This window comes from Gobio gobio (assembly GCF_949357685.1).
Source record: "Gobio gobio genome assembly, chromosome: 24".
In the NCBI taxonomy this organism is placed as follows: Eukaryota; Metazoa; Chordata; class Actinopteri; order Cypriniformes; family Gobionidae; genus Gobio; species Gobio gobio.
In genome coordinates, this window is record NC_137120.1 from 23,871,510 (window position 1) to 23,889,857 (window position 18,348).

Consider the following 18,348-nt stretch of genomic DNA (forward strand, 5'->3'; position numbering starts at 1 on the left):
GCAAGATGCAACTGACAAATGCTTGAACTAGTGCTGTTAGGGTCAGGGTCATGGGGAAACAACTATTATGACAGTTAAAAAGACAAGATATCGCATTGGACATTCAATCATAGGACTGACCTGAAGGAAAATGCTACATCTAAATGCAGGTAATACACTCGGTCACTCAATCCCTCTCTCTCACAATACTCCTCTACATTCTACAGTAAGCTTCAATGAACAATATCAATGAGAAAAAATGTATGCTTACTGTATGTTGCTAAGAGTGGTGTTGTGAAGGGTGTTGTGCAGTGATATACAGAACTGTTGGGTGAAGTGGTGAATAAAACACTGCTTTTGACCAATCAAAATCAAGGACTTGAACTAACTGTTTTATAAGTATGCAACAAGGTATGCGAGGCTATGCTGTATCATATCACCAGCCTTGATTACTTATTGTTTTTATAAAACGTTTTCCACACAATCCAAATATTTAAGCCAAAAAATATGTATCAATGCAACTTTCATAAAGTAAAATCTCTAAAAGCCTTCCTTCCGCTGGAAGAAATAGGCCCTGACGGTAAATAGCAACAGAAGTTACATTATTAGGCTACAGCATTAGATGGTGGCAAAGATTGTCTTTATGAGTGAGTCACTCAGTAGCGAAGACTTTTATATTAAAAAGGACTGAAACTTGGGAACAAGACACAACTGACAAATGCTTTGACTAGCTGTCAGTGTCAGGACACAGGAAAACCCCTTAATGGTTAAAAGGACAAGATACTGCACCGGACATTCAAACATAGGACTGCCCTGAAGGAAAATGCTACATCTAAATGCAGGTAATACACTCAATCTCTCTCTCTCTCTCTCTCTCTCTCTCTCTCTCTCTCTCTCTCTCTCTCTCTCTCTCTCTCTCTCTCTCTCTCTCTCTCTCTCTCTCTCTCTCTCTCTCTCTCTCTCTCTCTCACACACACACACACACAATATGTCTCCTCTACATAATACAGTAAGCTTCAATGAACAATATCAATGAAGAACAAAGGTATGTTTACGTTGCTAAGAGTGGTGGTGTTGTGTAGTGATGCACAGAACCGTTGAGGTGAAGCAGTCATAGCTGTGTTTTATCGTGATAAATATTGACCAATCAGAATCAAGGACTGTAACTAACCGTTTTATAAAAGCAAGTAATGTTTTGTTTGGCCCAATTTCGAGTATAAACTCTCCAAGTGTTTTTTCCCCTGACCTCAACATCTTTCACCACGGTAAATATTGATTTTTTTGGCGGCTTACCATGACCTACAAACAAAAATAAACTCAGTACATAGGCATACTGCTGGTGAATGGAAGGAATGATGAATTGTTATGGGACTGTTTGTTCTTGGAGGAACAAATGACCTCAAGACGACAAAAACAGATTTGAGCTTTTCTGGACGGCATCGTTTCAATTACATTTCGCCTCATGACTCTAATCATCCCTCTAAAATGACTTCTTTTCATCTTTTTCATTATGTTAAACAGGATTAGCATCCAGTGACAATCCTGTTAAAATGCCAGAACATCAACACTCACAACAGTCTCAGTCAAACTGATCTGGCACAACAACGTTCAAAATTTGGTATACATGCGGAAAAAAGATTTACATTCCTCAGTATCATTCTCCACTTTCATCTATCTGTCTGTCCGTCCGTCTGTCTCACTGTCTGTCTATCCATCCATCTATCCATCTATCCATCTATCTATCCATCTATCCATCTATCCATCTATCCATCTATCCATCTATCTATCTATCTATCTATCTATCTATCTATCTATCTATCTATCTATCTATCTATCTGTCTGTCTATCTGTCCGTCCGTCCGTCCGTCCGTCCATCATCTATCTATCTATCTATCTATCTATCTATCTATCTATCTATCTATCTATCTATCTATCTATCTATCTATCTATCTATCTATCTATCTATCTATCTATCTATCTATCTATCTATCTATCTATCTATCTATCTATCTATCTATCTATCTATCTATCTATCTATCTATCTGTCTGTCTCACTGTCTGTCTATTTATCCATCCATCCATCCATCCGTCCGTCCGTCTGTCTGTCTCACTATCTTTCTTTCTATCTATCTATCTATCTATCTATCTATCTATCTATCTATCTATCTATCTATCTATCTATCTATCTATCTATCTATCTATCTATCTATCTATCTATCTATCTATCTATCTATCTATCTATCTATCTATCTATCTATCTATCTATCTATCTATCTATCTATCTATCTATCTATCATCTATCTATCTATCCCTCCATCCATCTATCTATTCATCCATCTGTATAATTTTCCATCGATCTATCTCTGTCTGTCCGCCCACCTGACTGTCCGTCATATAAAAAAATATATGTGAACAAACATCTCTCTTTCCTACCGATTTCACTAACCATAAAATTGAATGCAAAAGTCAGAATGCATCATTTTACCTGGCACCAAAGATAGGCTTGTAAACTAGTCATGTTGGCCTGAGGACTGAACCATAGCAACAGCATGCCGCTCCAGTACGCTCTGTTCAGTTCAGTATCAGGAACATCGACATAACTGTCATTATTTCTCACATAAGAACATTTTCTCATAAATTTACACATTAACACATCACAAAAATACATCTGACATTTGGCTAAAGGGGCACATGCAGAAAAACAGTTTTGGTTATACAACACAACGAGTGGCACAAAAATTACCTTAGTTTAGAACTCTATGAAAGCGGTTGTATAATTCACAAACTGACCAAAACTGATCCTGCTTGTGTTGTACAGCTCAACACCCACAAATCACTTTCCAAAAATAGCCCTGTCCATTTCCCCGATGTTGAAAAGTGTTTAGAGAAGTAGAGATAAAACAGAATATAATTTCCAAAGTGCTGGCTACTTGACAACTCACCAGTAGAAAAACGTCACCAGCAAATCCCCCGCAGAGACTGGGGGGTTAAATCAGGTCCTGTGGGAGAGAGCACAGTACATTTTAACCAAGCTTACCTCTGCTCTATTTGGACATGAGACAGCTAACTTCAGTGTAAAGTCTGATGCCTCCAGTTTGTGACAGGTGAAACCTTTAGTCTACCTATTGAAAGTCTTTCAAAGACTTATTCACTCATTTCAGAGCCCCTCGAATCAACTTATGATCTCATTAGATGTCCCTGGGTCATTACCACTTCACTTTTTAAAAACTTAAAGGGTTAGTTCACCCAAAAATGAAAATTAGCCCATGATTTACTCACCCTCAAGCCATCCTAGGTGTATATGACATTCTTCTTTCAGACAAACACAATCAGAGTTATATTACAAATGTCCTGGCTCTTCCAAGCTTTATAATGGCAGTGACTGTTGGGTCATTTTTGAACTCCATAAAAGTGCATCTGTCTGTCACAAAACTGCTCCACACAGCTCCGTATTCAACTTCAAAATTTCAAAAAATCTTCAAAAATTACCCAACAGTCACTGCCATTATAAAGCTTGGAAGAGCCAGGACATTTTTAATATAACTCTGATTTTATTTGTTTATTTGTAAAGAAGAATGTCATATACACCTAGGATGACTTTAGGGTGAGTAAATCATGGGATAATTTTCTTTTTTGGGTGAACTAACCCTTTAAAGCGCTGTATATCAAACTTTGAACAACAGATTGAGACCTGTGTGCATGTGTATGTTTTTTTCTTGCAGTGAACCTCATTAATGAAATAGAAACAGAAGAACATTCTGTTATGAATCTGGTCTTTGCAAAACCATTCTTACATACACAGTGTATTTCTGTAACAAAGGTTTTAACATTTGCAGTGAATGCCAAAGGCCCGGTTTCACAGACAGGGCTTAGACTAAGCCAGGATTAGGCCTTAGTTCAATTAGGACATTTAAGTAACTTTTATAAACGTGCCCAAGAAAAAAACATTACTGGTGTGCATCTTTAGACAAAACAATGCCACTGACACATTTTAAGATTTGTCAGTGCAAGATTCTTTCAGTTAAAATAGCTCAAACATGCATTTTAGTCTAGGATTAGCTTAAGCATTGTCTGTGAAACCGGGGGATAGTTTTCCAATTCATATTTTGTAAAAAGCGCATAGGGCTGCTGACGACCCGAGGTGTGTAACAGTGTAAGTATATTTTTTCTGCAAAACAATAATTTAATCTTGGATGACTAAATAATGCAATTCACCTTTAATAGACAAGGTGGCAATGTCTGATACACAATGATGAAGTGATGTTTCACTCATAGTTACCGCAGGCAGAAAAAACAAGAGAATAGGAAGTATCATCAGCAAAACATGAAATGGCTCAGTGATTTACTGCAGAGCAAGTACTGAACACAAATGAAATATTAGTGTCACTGTCACTTGATGGTGGATCTAGTGAAGAAGCTGTCAGAGATCAAAATATTGATTTTGAAGATGTTGAAAATGATAGTTTTGAGAATATGTCTGAGATCGCGAATATGAGGCAGATGCTGTATGTACTGGGAAATGAGGTCTGACGAGGACAGTGATGATGGTATAAAACATCTGCTCAAACTGAACCCTTCCATGCTCCAAATGGAGACAATAAATGCTTTATTTTATTCTTCTGTAATTGTTACTCTAATATCAGGAGAGTTGTATATTATTGTGACGGGTAGAGATCCATCTGTTTTAGATTTAGATCCGGGTCGCTAAAGACCCGAATATGTAATAATGATTGGAGAAATATTCATGCATTGAAGGGTTAATGTATTGATGTTAAATGTATTCTTAATATATTTATAATTATAAAACTATATACCAATATAAAACTAAGTTTAAAAAAGTGGGGATTTGAAACCTTACAAAACACAAACCTTAACCTCTTCCTAACTTCAATGTTATAATTGTGATCAAATTGACAGAACATCTAATAAAGTCCTGCATATATGTACACATTGAACAAAAAAATTGGGTAAATTTGTGAGGCAAAATTTGTCCGATATCTCAAGAATCAGTGGCCTCTCACAAATTTGCATTTACAGTGATCAAACACATTGAATTTGACTCAAAGTGGTGCATTTTACCTCTTTTATTCAGTTGTTTTTAGAAAAGGATATCATTAGCACATTCCCGTATCGATAAGGAATGGGTCTCAACACCAAACCAGTCTAGCCAAACCAGAATAGACTTGATTATCACTTCTCTTTTGCCATTGTGCTTCAAATACGCTGTGGAAACAGCAAGGTTTAGAGTTCATACAAAAATACTGTACAGAGAATAGAACTTTCATATTACACATTCAAAAATACACATTAATATCAATGCATACATTAATCAGGAATTCAAAATGCATAGGGATGAACACATTTGGAGCTTCATAAAGCTTATGTAAAATCTTTTAAAAGCCTGTCTCTGGTCTCAATATTGCACATATAAAAAGAACCCCATTGTCTTTTCTCCTGGAATAGTACGTACGACATGTTCAAATACTCACAACACTATCATGGTTAAATGTCTCTGAAATGAAAACAGTCCCTTCTTTGAGACTTTGCTTGCTGGCGTTGGCTTGCAATGCAGCAACCTGCAGACAAAATGTGGTCTACCACAAAGCAGATGTCAAATACGAAATTTCAAACAAATAAAGGTCTTATTTTTTTGTAGTCAACTTTTGGAGGCAGTTGGTAGAATTACGCAACAGACAGGAAGGTAGTAGGGGGAAAAAACTCCCAAAAACTTAAAGGGGCCAAGGAGCGAGCCTTGTGTAGACTCCTAATGCGATGGGCCTGAACAGAGACTCTGATTGTTCAACAAAGTCTTGTAGAACAATGAGTGCTTTCTACTTTACTGCAAATAGATGTTGCTTGTGCTTTCCAACATGGTAGTAAAGACTGCAGGGTGAGGAAATAAATTCACCTAATCCACAATTAATTACTCAGTATAAGTGTTTTGGTGTGGACAGGACCACACTGAAGGAGACATAACCCCCCAAAGTTGACTTTTAAGTGTGGGAAAACTGCTTGAAGTCCTAGATGTAAAAGAAAATGTTCTGCTGACTTTGACAAACCACAGGATATAGCTGCATTTAGGTTCCTGAAATAATATTTGCTTATGGTTGTTATGTGAACCAAGATACATCTTCAAGTCTGCACAGAGACAAAGATAAAGTAGCCTTCTTCAGTCTATGTGGATTACTTATTGTTTTAAGGAATAGTTCAAAATGAAAATTCTGCCATTATTTCATGCTGCTCATTTTCGTACAACATCAATCTATCAAGTTCCAAAAAGCTTTGCGTTTAGTCATTGAGACAAGTAAATAATGACAGATTTTTGGATGAACTATTGCTTAAGTTAATAAATTAATTTGATTATAAAAACTATAACTTTCTTCATTTAGGATAAAAATATTGTGCTGTGTCTGTCCCATCTATGTATATCAGAATCAAAACAGTTTCTGTTCCTTTTTTTTAGCACAGTGTTTCCTTTGCATCTGCGTAAAAAATTAACCATTTCTGAACTAAAACCAGTTCTTGATTCCCAAACCTAGTCAAGACACGTCTTAATCAGGGCTTGACATTAACATCCGCCATCCCGCCAAATGTGGGTGTATTTCCGCAGTGCAGTGGCGTGTAACGCAGTCACTCCTACTAGCCACTTTGGCTACTTGAATTTTATAGGCTATATAATATATACATTTTTCAATTGTCGTCTTTAAAAGGAATCTGAAATAATAAACTAAGTGCAAAGTAGTGTTGTAAAAAATATACATTTTTCAAAATCTCAATAATGAAGTATCTGAAATGCTTCCAATACTCATTTTACACAGAATACACGATATCAGCTACGCTTTCTCATCTCTCCGAAAGCGAGTTGACACACAAAGCCGCCTCCCCTCACTTGTTTCATTTGCTCCGGATGAATATTGATGGTGTCTTGAATTTTGCATAATTTTACTCATTCGCGCAGATTTTGTGCTCATACCTAAAGTGTGCGCACATAAAGTCGCCTCTCAGTACTAAATTTAGTTCTTTTTCGCTGCTTATTGCGCCTAAAGAGTCAAATACACACAAAATAATGTCAAAATGTTGGTCTTGGCGAGTACTCACGTAAACACAGTCAGTTATGAAAACAGTTGAAAAAGAAAACGCAAGTGTAACAGTGTATTGGATCTGTGCGTCAAGTTTTAAAGTGACCTAATATACCTGCTGCCAAATTATGAGATAATATTAAAAAATATATATATATGACATTTTTTTCCCAATGGTATCGATGTCAAAATTGTGGCCAGTAACTGCAAAACCACTAGCCACAGTGGCTGGTGAGCAAAAAGGTTAATGTCAAGCCCTGGTCTTAACAGTGGTTTTCTGGAATATATCAGATCCCATACATCTCAATGTAAGAAATATACAACACAAACACACAAAGGGATCAGACACACCCGCAAAACTTTTCACAAAATAATTCTGGGGTTAAACGTTTCACATAGCAGCGGAATATTCCACAATCCAACACACAACGTGACAGACAAATCTACACATCCTTATTTCCCCGTCAGATGTAAAGATATATTCTACCACAGCCCACCGTGCCCGTAAATCTCAGATTTGTGAAACACTAGGTAAATGTTTAATGGAGGTTATAAGACTGTGGGGCCGCATGTCCACAGAAACGTGACCTTTGTAAAAGCTCGGTGGCCCACAAGTGCGGAACACGAGTTAACGAAGGTACGGCCTAACAAACGCTCCAAGACCAATGTGTCCGAAATAGCCTGTGGTGGAAACATTTGTGATATTTGGCCAGTGGTGGCAAATGGCAGCTTGGTGACAATCTACCGTGAAAGTACGTGCCCTTGAGGCCTGGATGTTTGCAGGACTGGAGTGAATGCTACATTGTGGCAGCAGTTTGATGTCAGAAGATAAAGAGAGGTATGTGGAGAGAGAAGTTAGGGGTACCACAGTGCTTATCACGATAAGCTTTTCAAGAAGTCAATGACATGTGAAAGAACTCAGGACATGTCAGACCTAGATTTTATTGCTGCATGAGAGTACACGTGGTCATTTGAGGATGTAGGTAATGGAAGTACGTGCTGCTAAAATGTCATTATCGCAGCTTCTTGTTTCTCATGTGTCTTGAGCAAATGCACTCACACAAATAGGGTACAAAATAAGTCCTGAAACTCATGTTTGTTCTGTTTAACCTTCAGAAAATGTTGATTTCAGTAAGTCTAAAATTGCATGTCTTAATTTCAGACCCCATAAAAAATTCTTAGAAAATGTTTCAACCCTGTTTTTAAGATTCCTCTTAAATTAAGCCATCACTTAGTAGAGGCTAGTAAGTTTGGGATTAAATGTAGGTCTGAAATTATATAGACATTTTTTTCTTACAATAAGAGAGTTGAATGGTTTTAAGCTTGATAAATGCAGTAAACACTAACATTTACGTAAAAATGTTGGTTTCAAATTATGTATAACCATATTTGCCAAATAAATTCAATAAAAAAATATTTTTTTATTTTTTTATTAATATTTATAGCTAATATTTAATAAAAATATTAGCTATATTTGTTTTACCATCTTTTTGGCTTGATCGAAGCAGTCAGCACTAACATTTGTGTAAAACGTGTTGGTTTGAAATGATTTATAACCATATTTGCCCAAAACAATCAATAAAAAATAGTAGCTATAATTGTTCAACCATTTTTCTTACAAGAGTTGAAGGGTTTTAAGCTTGATCAATGCAGTAACATTTATGTGAAAATTTGGTTATATTAGTTATTTATCTTGCTTCTGTGTTGAAAGTGTCCAAATAATGTCACTTTCTAGTGTTTTAAGGAAATTGAAAAAAAAAATGTAATGAGGAAATTCATACGGTAACGGGGTTGCACACAAAATGCAAGACAAAGCTAAATATTGTTTCTGGAAGATAAAATGTGTTCATTAAAAAAAATATTTGACTAAAATTAATTGAGGATAAAACATGAAACAGATTGTGTCAATAAAATTACATAATTATAATTGTTGGATTCAGTCAAAGAGCTTAAGACCAGCCAAAATAAGTATTTTAAACGAGAAATAAACATTTAATATGTTTAAAATGACCTTTGTGTTATTTTATGTTATATACTTCATAGACAACATGAGATTTTGTGTCTCTTACATTTAAAAAAAAGTAATGTGACACTAAAGTGTACCCTATTCATGGAAAATTGTGGTTAAGACTTTGTTTTAAGGTGTCTTTGTTACACTGTAATTATGCATTTCAATACTGAGTAATGATAATTAACTACATGTACTTACTATAGGGTTAGGATTAGGGTGTGGATAAGGTTAGTTGCATGACATTATGCATAATTTATAGTTATTACTACATGTAACATGTAACAAGGACACATTAAAATAAAGTGTTACCTAAATATCTTACACTCCTGAAAAATAAGAAACGTGATGTTGACACAAGAGGCTGTGAAGTCTTTGTTGGCAATATCAAACAGCAACTTTCTTTTTAGAGCAGCAGGCAGTCACCTTGTGCATTGTTGTCGTGGCCTGAAGTGTTTATGTCTGACACAAAGACAAATTTATGTTTGTTTGTTGGGAGTCAATACTGTTTATGCGTGCAGGGGACAAAGAATGGTGGTGTTTTGTCTGTTTATAATAGTAACATGTTTTTGTGAGAAAGGACAATTTGATGTGTGCCTGAAGGTATTCCTGCAGTGACTCAGCCAGAACTAAAACACAAATAAAGCTTAATTTGTAGTTTGCTGTGTAAGTAAAAACACTTGCTACTGAAAATGGAAGTGTAAGACACCTAAAAAAATGCTTACGTCAAATAGCGGTCTACTTCAAATACAGAACCCTTTTTCTTTTTTTTTTTATGTTTTGTAAACATTTGGACACAGTATTTTTTAAATCTGAAAACAAAAATTAAAACAAAAATACCAAAAACAAAACAACAAACTAAATGAAAAGGGAAGAAACAAAACAAAAAAAAGATAAAAGAAAAGAAAATTGATAAGTATGCATTGTAGTAGTCCAAAAAAAGAAGAAGTTTGTTTTCTTTTCTGTTTTTAAAAACTGGCTCAGATCCTTCGAGTTTTGTACTGAAAACTGGCTCAAATCTTTTGTTGTATTGTTTCCACGATCTATATATTTCAGTTCATTAGAGTTTTGTAATGAAACCAGTGAATCATGGCTCCTTGTGATAGTCTGTTGGCCCGGTGTGGTCACAGTCTGAGTTACCCAATGGTCACAGGTCCAGCGTGCTGGTCTGGTGCTCGCGGGAATGGCCTACAGGGTTGAAGTGGGGATGGCAGTCGTGGGGCTGGGGGACACCCGGCTGTGCTAACGGGTTTCGGCTAATCACCAGCTCCAGTTTGTCTCCGGCCTCTGTGATGAGGGGAACAGCTAAGCAGCAGTCAAAATCTCGTGTCCGCACGTGGTTCACCTGGAGGAGAAACATTTAGACGTGGACTTCAGTAGTCTTTTTAAAATTCAATGTAAATGCCCGTTCACACCAAGAACGATAACTATATACTATATTAGCATCCACAGCAGCAGATGGTATTTGTCTGTTTATTATTTGTCGCCTGTGGCATTAAATGCTCAAGCTGGTTAACGCAGGATGGATTCTGATTTGCTGTCAACGTTTTTATAGTTCATTAGCTGCAAAAATCATTTTGAAAGTGATTCCAACAATATCGTTCAGGTGTGGTGTGGACTCTGCTATTCTTTTACATTAGAACGATTTTTAGAACTATATCATTATCGTCCTTGGTGTGAATCATTAATGCAACCGAGGCACATGCAGAGTCTCTAAAATACTTTTTATCTGAACAAGGGTTTATAAAATTAAAACAAAACAATTGAAAAGCAATGCAAAGGCAAAAGTAAAAAACAGGAATGCAAAGCAAAGTAATGCAAAACAAAAAATAAAGTAAAGCAAAACCAAAGCAAAGCGAAAAACAAAACAATAAAGCAAAGCAAATCAAATCAATAAGGCAAAGCAAAACAATAAGGCAAAGCAAAGCAAAACAATAAAGCAAGGCTAAACTAAACAAAAGTAAAACAAAGATAAACTAAACAAAAGCAAAGTGAAAAACAAAACAAAGTAAAGAACAGCAAAGCAAAACAAAATAAAAAAAAACTAAACAAAATAAAGCAATACCAAACCAATTAGAAAAAAAACACACATTAGAACGATTTTTAGAACTTTTTATCTGAACAAGGGTTTATTCTGAAAATTTCGTCCCCATTATCAAGTCTGCTGCCAAACAAACAAACCAGACACCATAAAGCAAGCACCTACAACTAAACCATAGCATTTTTCAACATCCTTAGGCAAACACACACTGGTTTGTCACCACAGCTGTGAAGTCTCTTAACACAGATTTAATCATTTCCACAGCCAGTAAAGCGTGGGAGATTAGTGAGAGGAGGACATTCTCTGAGATTTGACCAAAACTGCGGTGTATAGCCACGCAGAGGATCCAGTGAGATAACTTTTTAACTTGACATGTCCTCCCAGAGTCAAAGGCCTATTGACACTCTCATAGCTCATTCTGGCCCTCTCAGAATGAGTTTATATTTAACTGAGCAGGGCAGATCGTATGGCTCGGGAAAGGGAGGGGGCGCTGGAAAACCAGCATGTGGTGATCTGAGAAGAGGCACCTGAAGGATCCTGTCGTACGGTTTGAGTCCAGCGCGGTCCGCTGGACCGTCCGGTCTGATCATGTTCACGTAAACACCCTTTTCCAAGAAACCGTCCGATACGCTGAATCCAAAGTCATCGCACTCTGGGTCTTTCATCACCGTCACCTGTTAAATACAAAATTATTTTGACAATTTAACCATGAGCTAATTTCTTCTGAATACGTTCAGCAGATTATCTCTTAAAGGAATAGTTCACCCAAAATAAATTTAAGGCACTGTATGTAGTATTTATGAGGGTCTATTGACAGAAATGCAATATAATATACATAACTATGTTTTCAGTGGAGTATAAAGACCTTACATAATGTACTATTATGTTTTTATTACCTTAGAATGAGCCATTTATATCTACATACACCGCGGGTCACCTTACAGTGAAATCACCATTTTGCACCTCCAAGTCTTGACATGTCCTATGTTTCATAGCTTCTTTATGTGTTTCGGAAGGGAGGGGTGAGCTGGCTGATTGCAATTCACAACCTCACCACTAGATGCCACTAAAATTCACACACTGCACCTTCAAGTCAATATTATCTGCCTGCAATACCGGAGGCTGCACTTTTAGGACCACCACAGTTTCAGGACTGCATTTCTAGGACCCTAGTTTTTTGTGACAGCGCCATCTAGCCAACTGTACTCCAACAGAGGTGACTTTTTTCACCTTATTTTTAACATAACAGGCATGGCCATTTTAAACGTAATTTTAGTTTAAATATTTTAACAAGGTTACAAATGGGTAGGTTTAGGGTAGGTGTTGGTTAGGACAATATATCAATTAAACTTAATCATTGCTTGGGTCCTAGAGCTGCGGTCCTAGAAATGCAGTCCTGAAAATGCAGCCTCCGGGTTTTCAGGCAGATGCTACTCCTTTAAGTTGAAAAAATCTATTAAATAAATAATATAATATAAAATGAAATAATTTAATTTAAATAATTTCTTATTTTTTGTCATTGTTTGTAACCTGAGAAGCAAATCTGCATATTTAAACTTTTAAGGTTTTCAGAGAATATGTATATTGAAATAAGTTAATTCATACCATTGGCAATTTTTCTTTCTTTCTTGTTTTAAGCATTAACCTCAATACGTTTGTTAGGTTTATACTTAAAACAAGAAAAAACATTTTACCAATCAAATAAACTGAAATCCTATTGTTTTTTTTCTGGTCTATTCTTATTATCTTATGCAATAATTCTTAAATAAATATATAATGTAAGATGATTTTTCCAAACTGTATAAGCAAAGCAAAGCAAGGAAAAAAGCAAAACACAAAGCAAAAGCAAAGTTAAGCAAAAGCAAAAATTAAAACAAAACGAAAAGCAAAACAGCAAAGCAATGCAAAACAAAGGCAAAGTAAATCAAATAAAAACAAAAGCAAAACAGCAAAGAAATGTAAAGCAAGTAAGAAAAACAAAAGCAAAGCAAGACAAAAGCAAAACAAAGCAAAAGAAAATCGAACAAAAACATAGTAAAGCGAAATAAAGCAAAACAAAGCAACACCAAAACACAATCTCCAAAACAAACCCAGGATATTTCAGTTTTCCTTGGAAATAGTTCTTATTGATCTTGAATATCTGCATTTAAACAGCATCAGTGGGAACACATTTGAGTTTGGGGGGAAAATATATATCTAAATTTCCAGTTAAACTGTAGAAACAAGCACATACAAAATTAACCAATGAGGGTTGGCAGATTTTTTCTCCTTGCCCTTGCCCAGGGACTTTTCTGAGAAGATGAATACTGTTCTTATACTCCCAGTGGTTACTAATACCATGTTGGCCAACACCTCAGAAGGAAGTGGAAGAGTCATATTTTCTAAGGTAATGCAGACATATACTGTTAAATAGTGAATTCAGTTTATGATGTTTTGGAGTTTGTTTACCTTGTGCAACTCTAACGGTGTGGGCGACAGGATGTCCTGAATCTCTTCTTTAATCCTCCGTGATTCCCAGGTTTTCTCAGACATGCGGAGCGTGCTCTTGTTCTTGGTCTCGTTGAGAAGATGTGAGGCCTTACGCAGAGGGCTGAGGTGAGGCTGGCTGACCGTCTCACAGTGGGTCTTTCCACCTTCCACGCCCAAACTCAGGGCACTGCCGGTCATTATCGATGCCTATGATGGAAAAGAACCACAAACATTGATTGCTACTCTATATTGAGGCCTTTTCACGTCTCATGCCACCGTTCCCAAGTGCGCTGAACTCCTGATGCGAGTCATGTGAATGGACCTTCAGGCCACAATGTTCCAATAGGGAGCGCTGTGTTGAGCCTCTGATTGGGTGCTCATTAAGCAATTGTCTCATCTAAACTCAATTAACCAGAGGACATGAAGCCCATCCTCATTTACCTTTAATGAGCTCCAGTTCAGTTTATTTCCAAAGAGCTGTGACTGAAATGCACGTTAATTGAGAATTTGGGCATTTCTGACTCTTTAAAGCTGTAATTCAATAGGATTTAACTCAAACCAAGACACATAGGATCTCCGCTCATGAAATTACTTAAAAAACACAGTTAGCGTACAAGAAATGGAAGATTAGTTGGAAAGCTGAGAACTATGTCTTACATTACTTGAGATTTTTGCTGTAACTGCAACAGATATTTCTGTAAAGCCCCTCAACAACCAGAAAACTGTCTTTAAAGACAGTTCACTCTAAATGCAAATCAGGCTTATTATCATTAACTAAACTAAAACGAAACTAAAACACTTTTGTTACTTGAAATAAGAGGGACATTATGATGGAAAAAATTTGAGATGAGAGGAAAACATTTATTTCAATGCCTTTGAATTCTCTCTCAAAAGTTTTGCGTTCCTCTAAGAAACTTTGTGTTTGCTTGCAACAAAATCAAAAAGGGTGTTTAAAAAAAAAAGGGAAAAATTTCTCAGGGGAATGCAAAATATTTGCAAGAGAGCACCAAAGCATTAAAATATATATTTTAATCAAAACATGGTTTAAATCACACCCTTTAAGGGCTCCATAATATAACATGTAAAAAATACATTTATAATAATTTTAAAATCTATGGCAACATTTCTTATCTTCGTTTACTTACTTTTCTTAGTTGAAGTACTAAAATAACTAAAACTTAAAAAAAGAAAAAAAAAACTAAATTAAAAACAGCAAAGCGAAGCAAAAGCAAAGCAAAGTAAAGCAAAACAAAAGCAAAGCAAAAGTATGACAAAATAAAACAATGCAAAAAAAACATACAAAGAAAAAGCTCTCTTTTCTTAGTTTTCTTTTAAGTTGAAGTATAAAAATAACAAACTAAAAGTAAAAATTAAAAAAGCAAAAGACAAAATGAAACAAAAAAAAACAGCAAAGCAAAACAGAGGAAAAGTAAAGCAAAAAACCCTGAAGCAAATCAAAGCAAAAAACAAAACAAAACAAAATGCGAAGGCAAAGTAAAACAAAGCAAAGCAAAGCAAAAAAAACACAAACACAAAAAAACACAAAGTAAAGCAAAACAAAAGAAAAAACAAAAGTAAAGCAAAAGTAATGGCAAAGTAAAGCAAAACATAAACAACGAAGCAAAGCAAAACAAAAAACAAAAAAAAATGCAAAGGCAAAGTACAACAAAGCAAAGCAAAAACAAAACAAAACACAAAAACATTTGTTCTTAAAGTTGAAGTACTTAAATAACTAACACTTAAATAAAAAAGCAAAAAAAAATTCAAAAAGCAAAAAACTAAATAAAAAAACAGCAGAACAAAGGCAAAGTTAAGCAAGGCAAAAAAACAAAACAAAAGCAAAGTAAAGCAAAGCAAAGCAAAGCAAAGGAAAATTAAAGCAAAGTAAAGCAAAAAACAAAGACAAACAAAACAAAAGGTTTTTTTTTTCATTTTTTCTTAGTTGAAGTACTAAAATAACTAAAACTGAAATAAAAATGTAAAAAAGCAAAAAACTAAATAAAACAAAAAACAGCAAAGCGCTGCAAAACAGAGGGAAAGTGAAGCAATACAAAAAACAAGCAAAGCAAAAAACAAAACAAAATGTGAAGGCAAATTAAACAAGTTTTATTTTTTCTTAGTTTAAGTTGAAGTAGTAAAATAACTAAAACTGAAATAAATGTTTTTTAAACTATATATATATATATATATATATATATATATATATATATATATATATATATATATATATATATATATATATATATATATATATATATATAAAATACATTAATTATATAATATATAATACAAATTTATAAAAATATATATACATTTTAAGTTTCAGTAATTTTGTGTTGTCATTTGTATTAGTTTAGTTATATATATATATATATATATATATATATATATATATATATATATATATATATATATATATATATATATATATATATATATATATAATTTCAAATATAATAGTATATTAAAGGGTTACTTCAGGGATTTAGCATTAAGCTTTGTATTTGAACTGGGTCATTTATTCAGTAGAAATGTGAAATTATTTTTGAATTTGGTGCCTTGTAGACTGAGAAAAGACAAAACATTTATTTTTGTCTCATGTGGATGAAAGACAACAACTCCCAGAATGCACTTGCTTTGCTGCCCTACGAGGCCACTCCGTACACCGTCGTTTTGATCTTCATAGTAATACAATCATTTTGTTCAGTTAGAAAATAAACACTACAATTAAAAACTGAACGTGTCTTTTCAATAAAGTGTGTGTGAGCCGAACGAAAGTCACGGCACAGACAGGATCATATTTCATTCATCACGAAGAGCTGAGGTAACGTTAAAGGGGCTATATGCGTTTTTCTGAAATTTAAACTCGCGACTGACACCTGTGGCCAAAAAACAGAACTGCTCTTCCTTAACATGAACGCGCTTGACGTCACATCCGCAGACAGCGCGGGAAAAATCCGACACGACAGAAAACAGGAAAAATAGGATACAGGCTTATAGGTGCACCCACTGTGAGCGGACAAGGTGTCAGAATGCTCATAAGGAGATGTTTGAGTCATAAATGGTTGCATATAGCCCCTTTAAGCGCCAGTCTGGCACGTTTTCAGATTGCATATGGAAGCTAAACTATCACAGGAATTCATTGAAAAGTTGAAACACTCACTTTACTCTGCATCGCGCTGCGTTATGATTGTCTGTGCGGCCGTCTGTGTCTTACATTCTGTGAGTGAGCTCTCTCCCCTATGGGTGGCTTGATAACACGCGGAACAGCTCCATCTAGTGGCTGTAGTCTTTACCCTCTGGCCAAAAAAATCCTCCGATTACGCAAAAAGACGATATTTGCGTCATCGGAGGATTTTTTTCCAGAAATAAAATGCATAATTCTCTCGTCTCAGGGGGATATGAGGGGGGAAAGTAGCCTACCATAATTTGAATATACTACCGGGTTTCTACTGATACAAAGCCTAAAGGCCTGTACACACCGGGACGAATATCGCGAGCGCTTATCGCCAGCGTTTTTCGTGACGTTTTTCGGCGCGTCTTGAGTGTTCACACCCAAGCGATTTTCACTGGCGATGCGCCGAGTGAACGTGCACATTCAGTAGATGCGCTCCCGGTACACAAGGTGGTGCTGCGGCACTTTACGTTTCTGACACTCGCTTGTCACACAGAAGAAGAAGAGAGACAGTATTTACGTGCTTGCCAAATCCACAGATATATTATGTCTATGGCCAAAACCATTCACACACTTTTTGCTAACTGGCAGGCAGCATTATCAGCTCATTTTCTTCTTTGTCTACTCACTACTTCTTCTTCGTATCAATGTGCGCTCAGCAAGACCGTTCTGTCCTTGAGCGCCACCAAGTCGTGTTTTAATGTCACTTCAGCAGCTCCAGGATATTTTTCCCGCACACACAAAGCCATCGTGGCTTCAGAAGACTTGACAGCAGCCCAATCACTGGTATTATACTGAAAAAGAGTGCCAGGACAGGACAAAACATCTCCTTTTGTGTTCCACGGATGAAAGAATGTCAAGTACCGATGGAGGAACATGTCATCCATGGCTGACCGCGCTAGCCAATGTCATCAAAAATCAGATAAAAACACTTCCCCATACTTTCATAACTCTCCTCGGTTGGTTGTGTAAGAACAGAGCTCATTGTTTAGAGCAAGCAGGCATGAAATGAGACATCAGTTGCCATGCAAGCTTCTTTTTTTTTTTTTTGGTAACAGTAGAGCAGTGATTGGTGATTTGGGATTTTCAGCGTTAAGAAAGGGACTTCACAAAGAATGATCAGCGTCTGCTAATGGCGGTGTGTATTTGCATGTACTGTCTGTGTTGTTTTCACTCTCTACAGGAATTGTGTAAATAAGATATTAGTGCAACACAATTTTCATGGGAAATTTTCTCATCTTGCAATCTGACATATTTAACTGGGACTGTACAGCATTGCTCAACCACTGAACTCCAAAGATTTAGGAGTCATTCTAGTTTTTTTTTAAAATAATTTTTCGCCTAAACACACTTAAAGGGGCTATATGCAACTTTTTCCCCAAAATAAACGTAACAATAGCCTTTTTATTTTACCATTTATGACTCAAACATCTCCTGATGAGCATACTGACACCTTGTCCGCTCACAGTGGGTGCACCTATAAGCCTGTATCCTATTTTTCCTATTTTCTGGCGGGTCGTTTTTTTCCCGCGCTGTCTGCGGATGTGACGTCACCACCGCTGCGAGAGCGAGCAGAAAATAAGAGCAGTTCTGTTTT

General features: G+C 35.9%; 1 protein-coding gene across 3 annotated transcripts in view; it reads right to left on the reverse strand.

The window, feature by feature from the left end:
- Window positions 1-7,977: 7,977 nt before the first annotated feature.
- Window positions 7,978-18,348, reverse strand: part of grip2b (glutamate receptor interacting protein 2b) — a 293,833-nt gene continuing 283,462 nt past the window's right edge. For all 3 annotated transcript variants that reach the window (XM_079807131.1, XM_079807130.1, XM_079807132.1), the window contains exons 22-24: window positions 13,556-13,783; window positions 11,635-11,781; window positions 7,978-10,411 (exon numbers count right to left, since the gene is read on the reverse strand). In XM_079807131.1, the coding sequence (XP_079663257.1) occupies window positions 10,214-10,411; window positions 11,635-11,781; window positions 13,556-13,783 (573 nt within the window). In that variant the 3' untranslated portion in view covers window positions 7,978-10,213. The remainder of the gene's footprint in view (window positions 10,412-11,634; window positions 11,782-13,555; window positions 13,784-18,348) is intronic.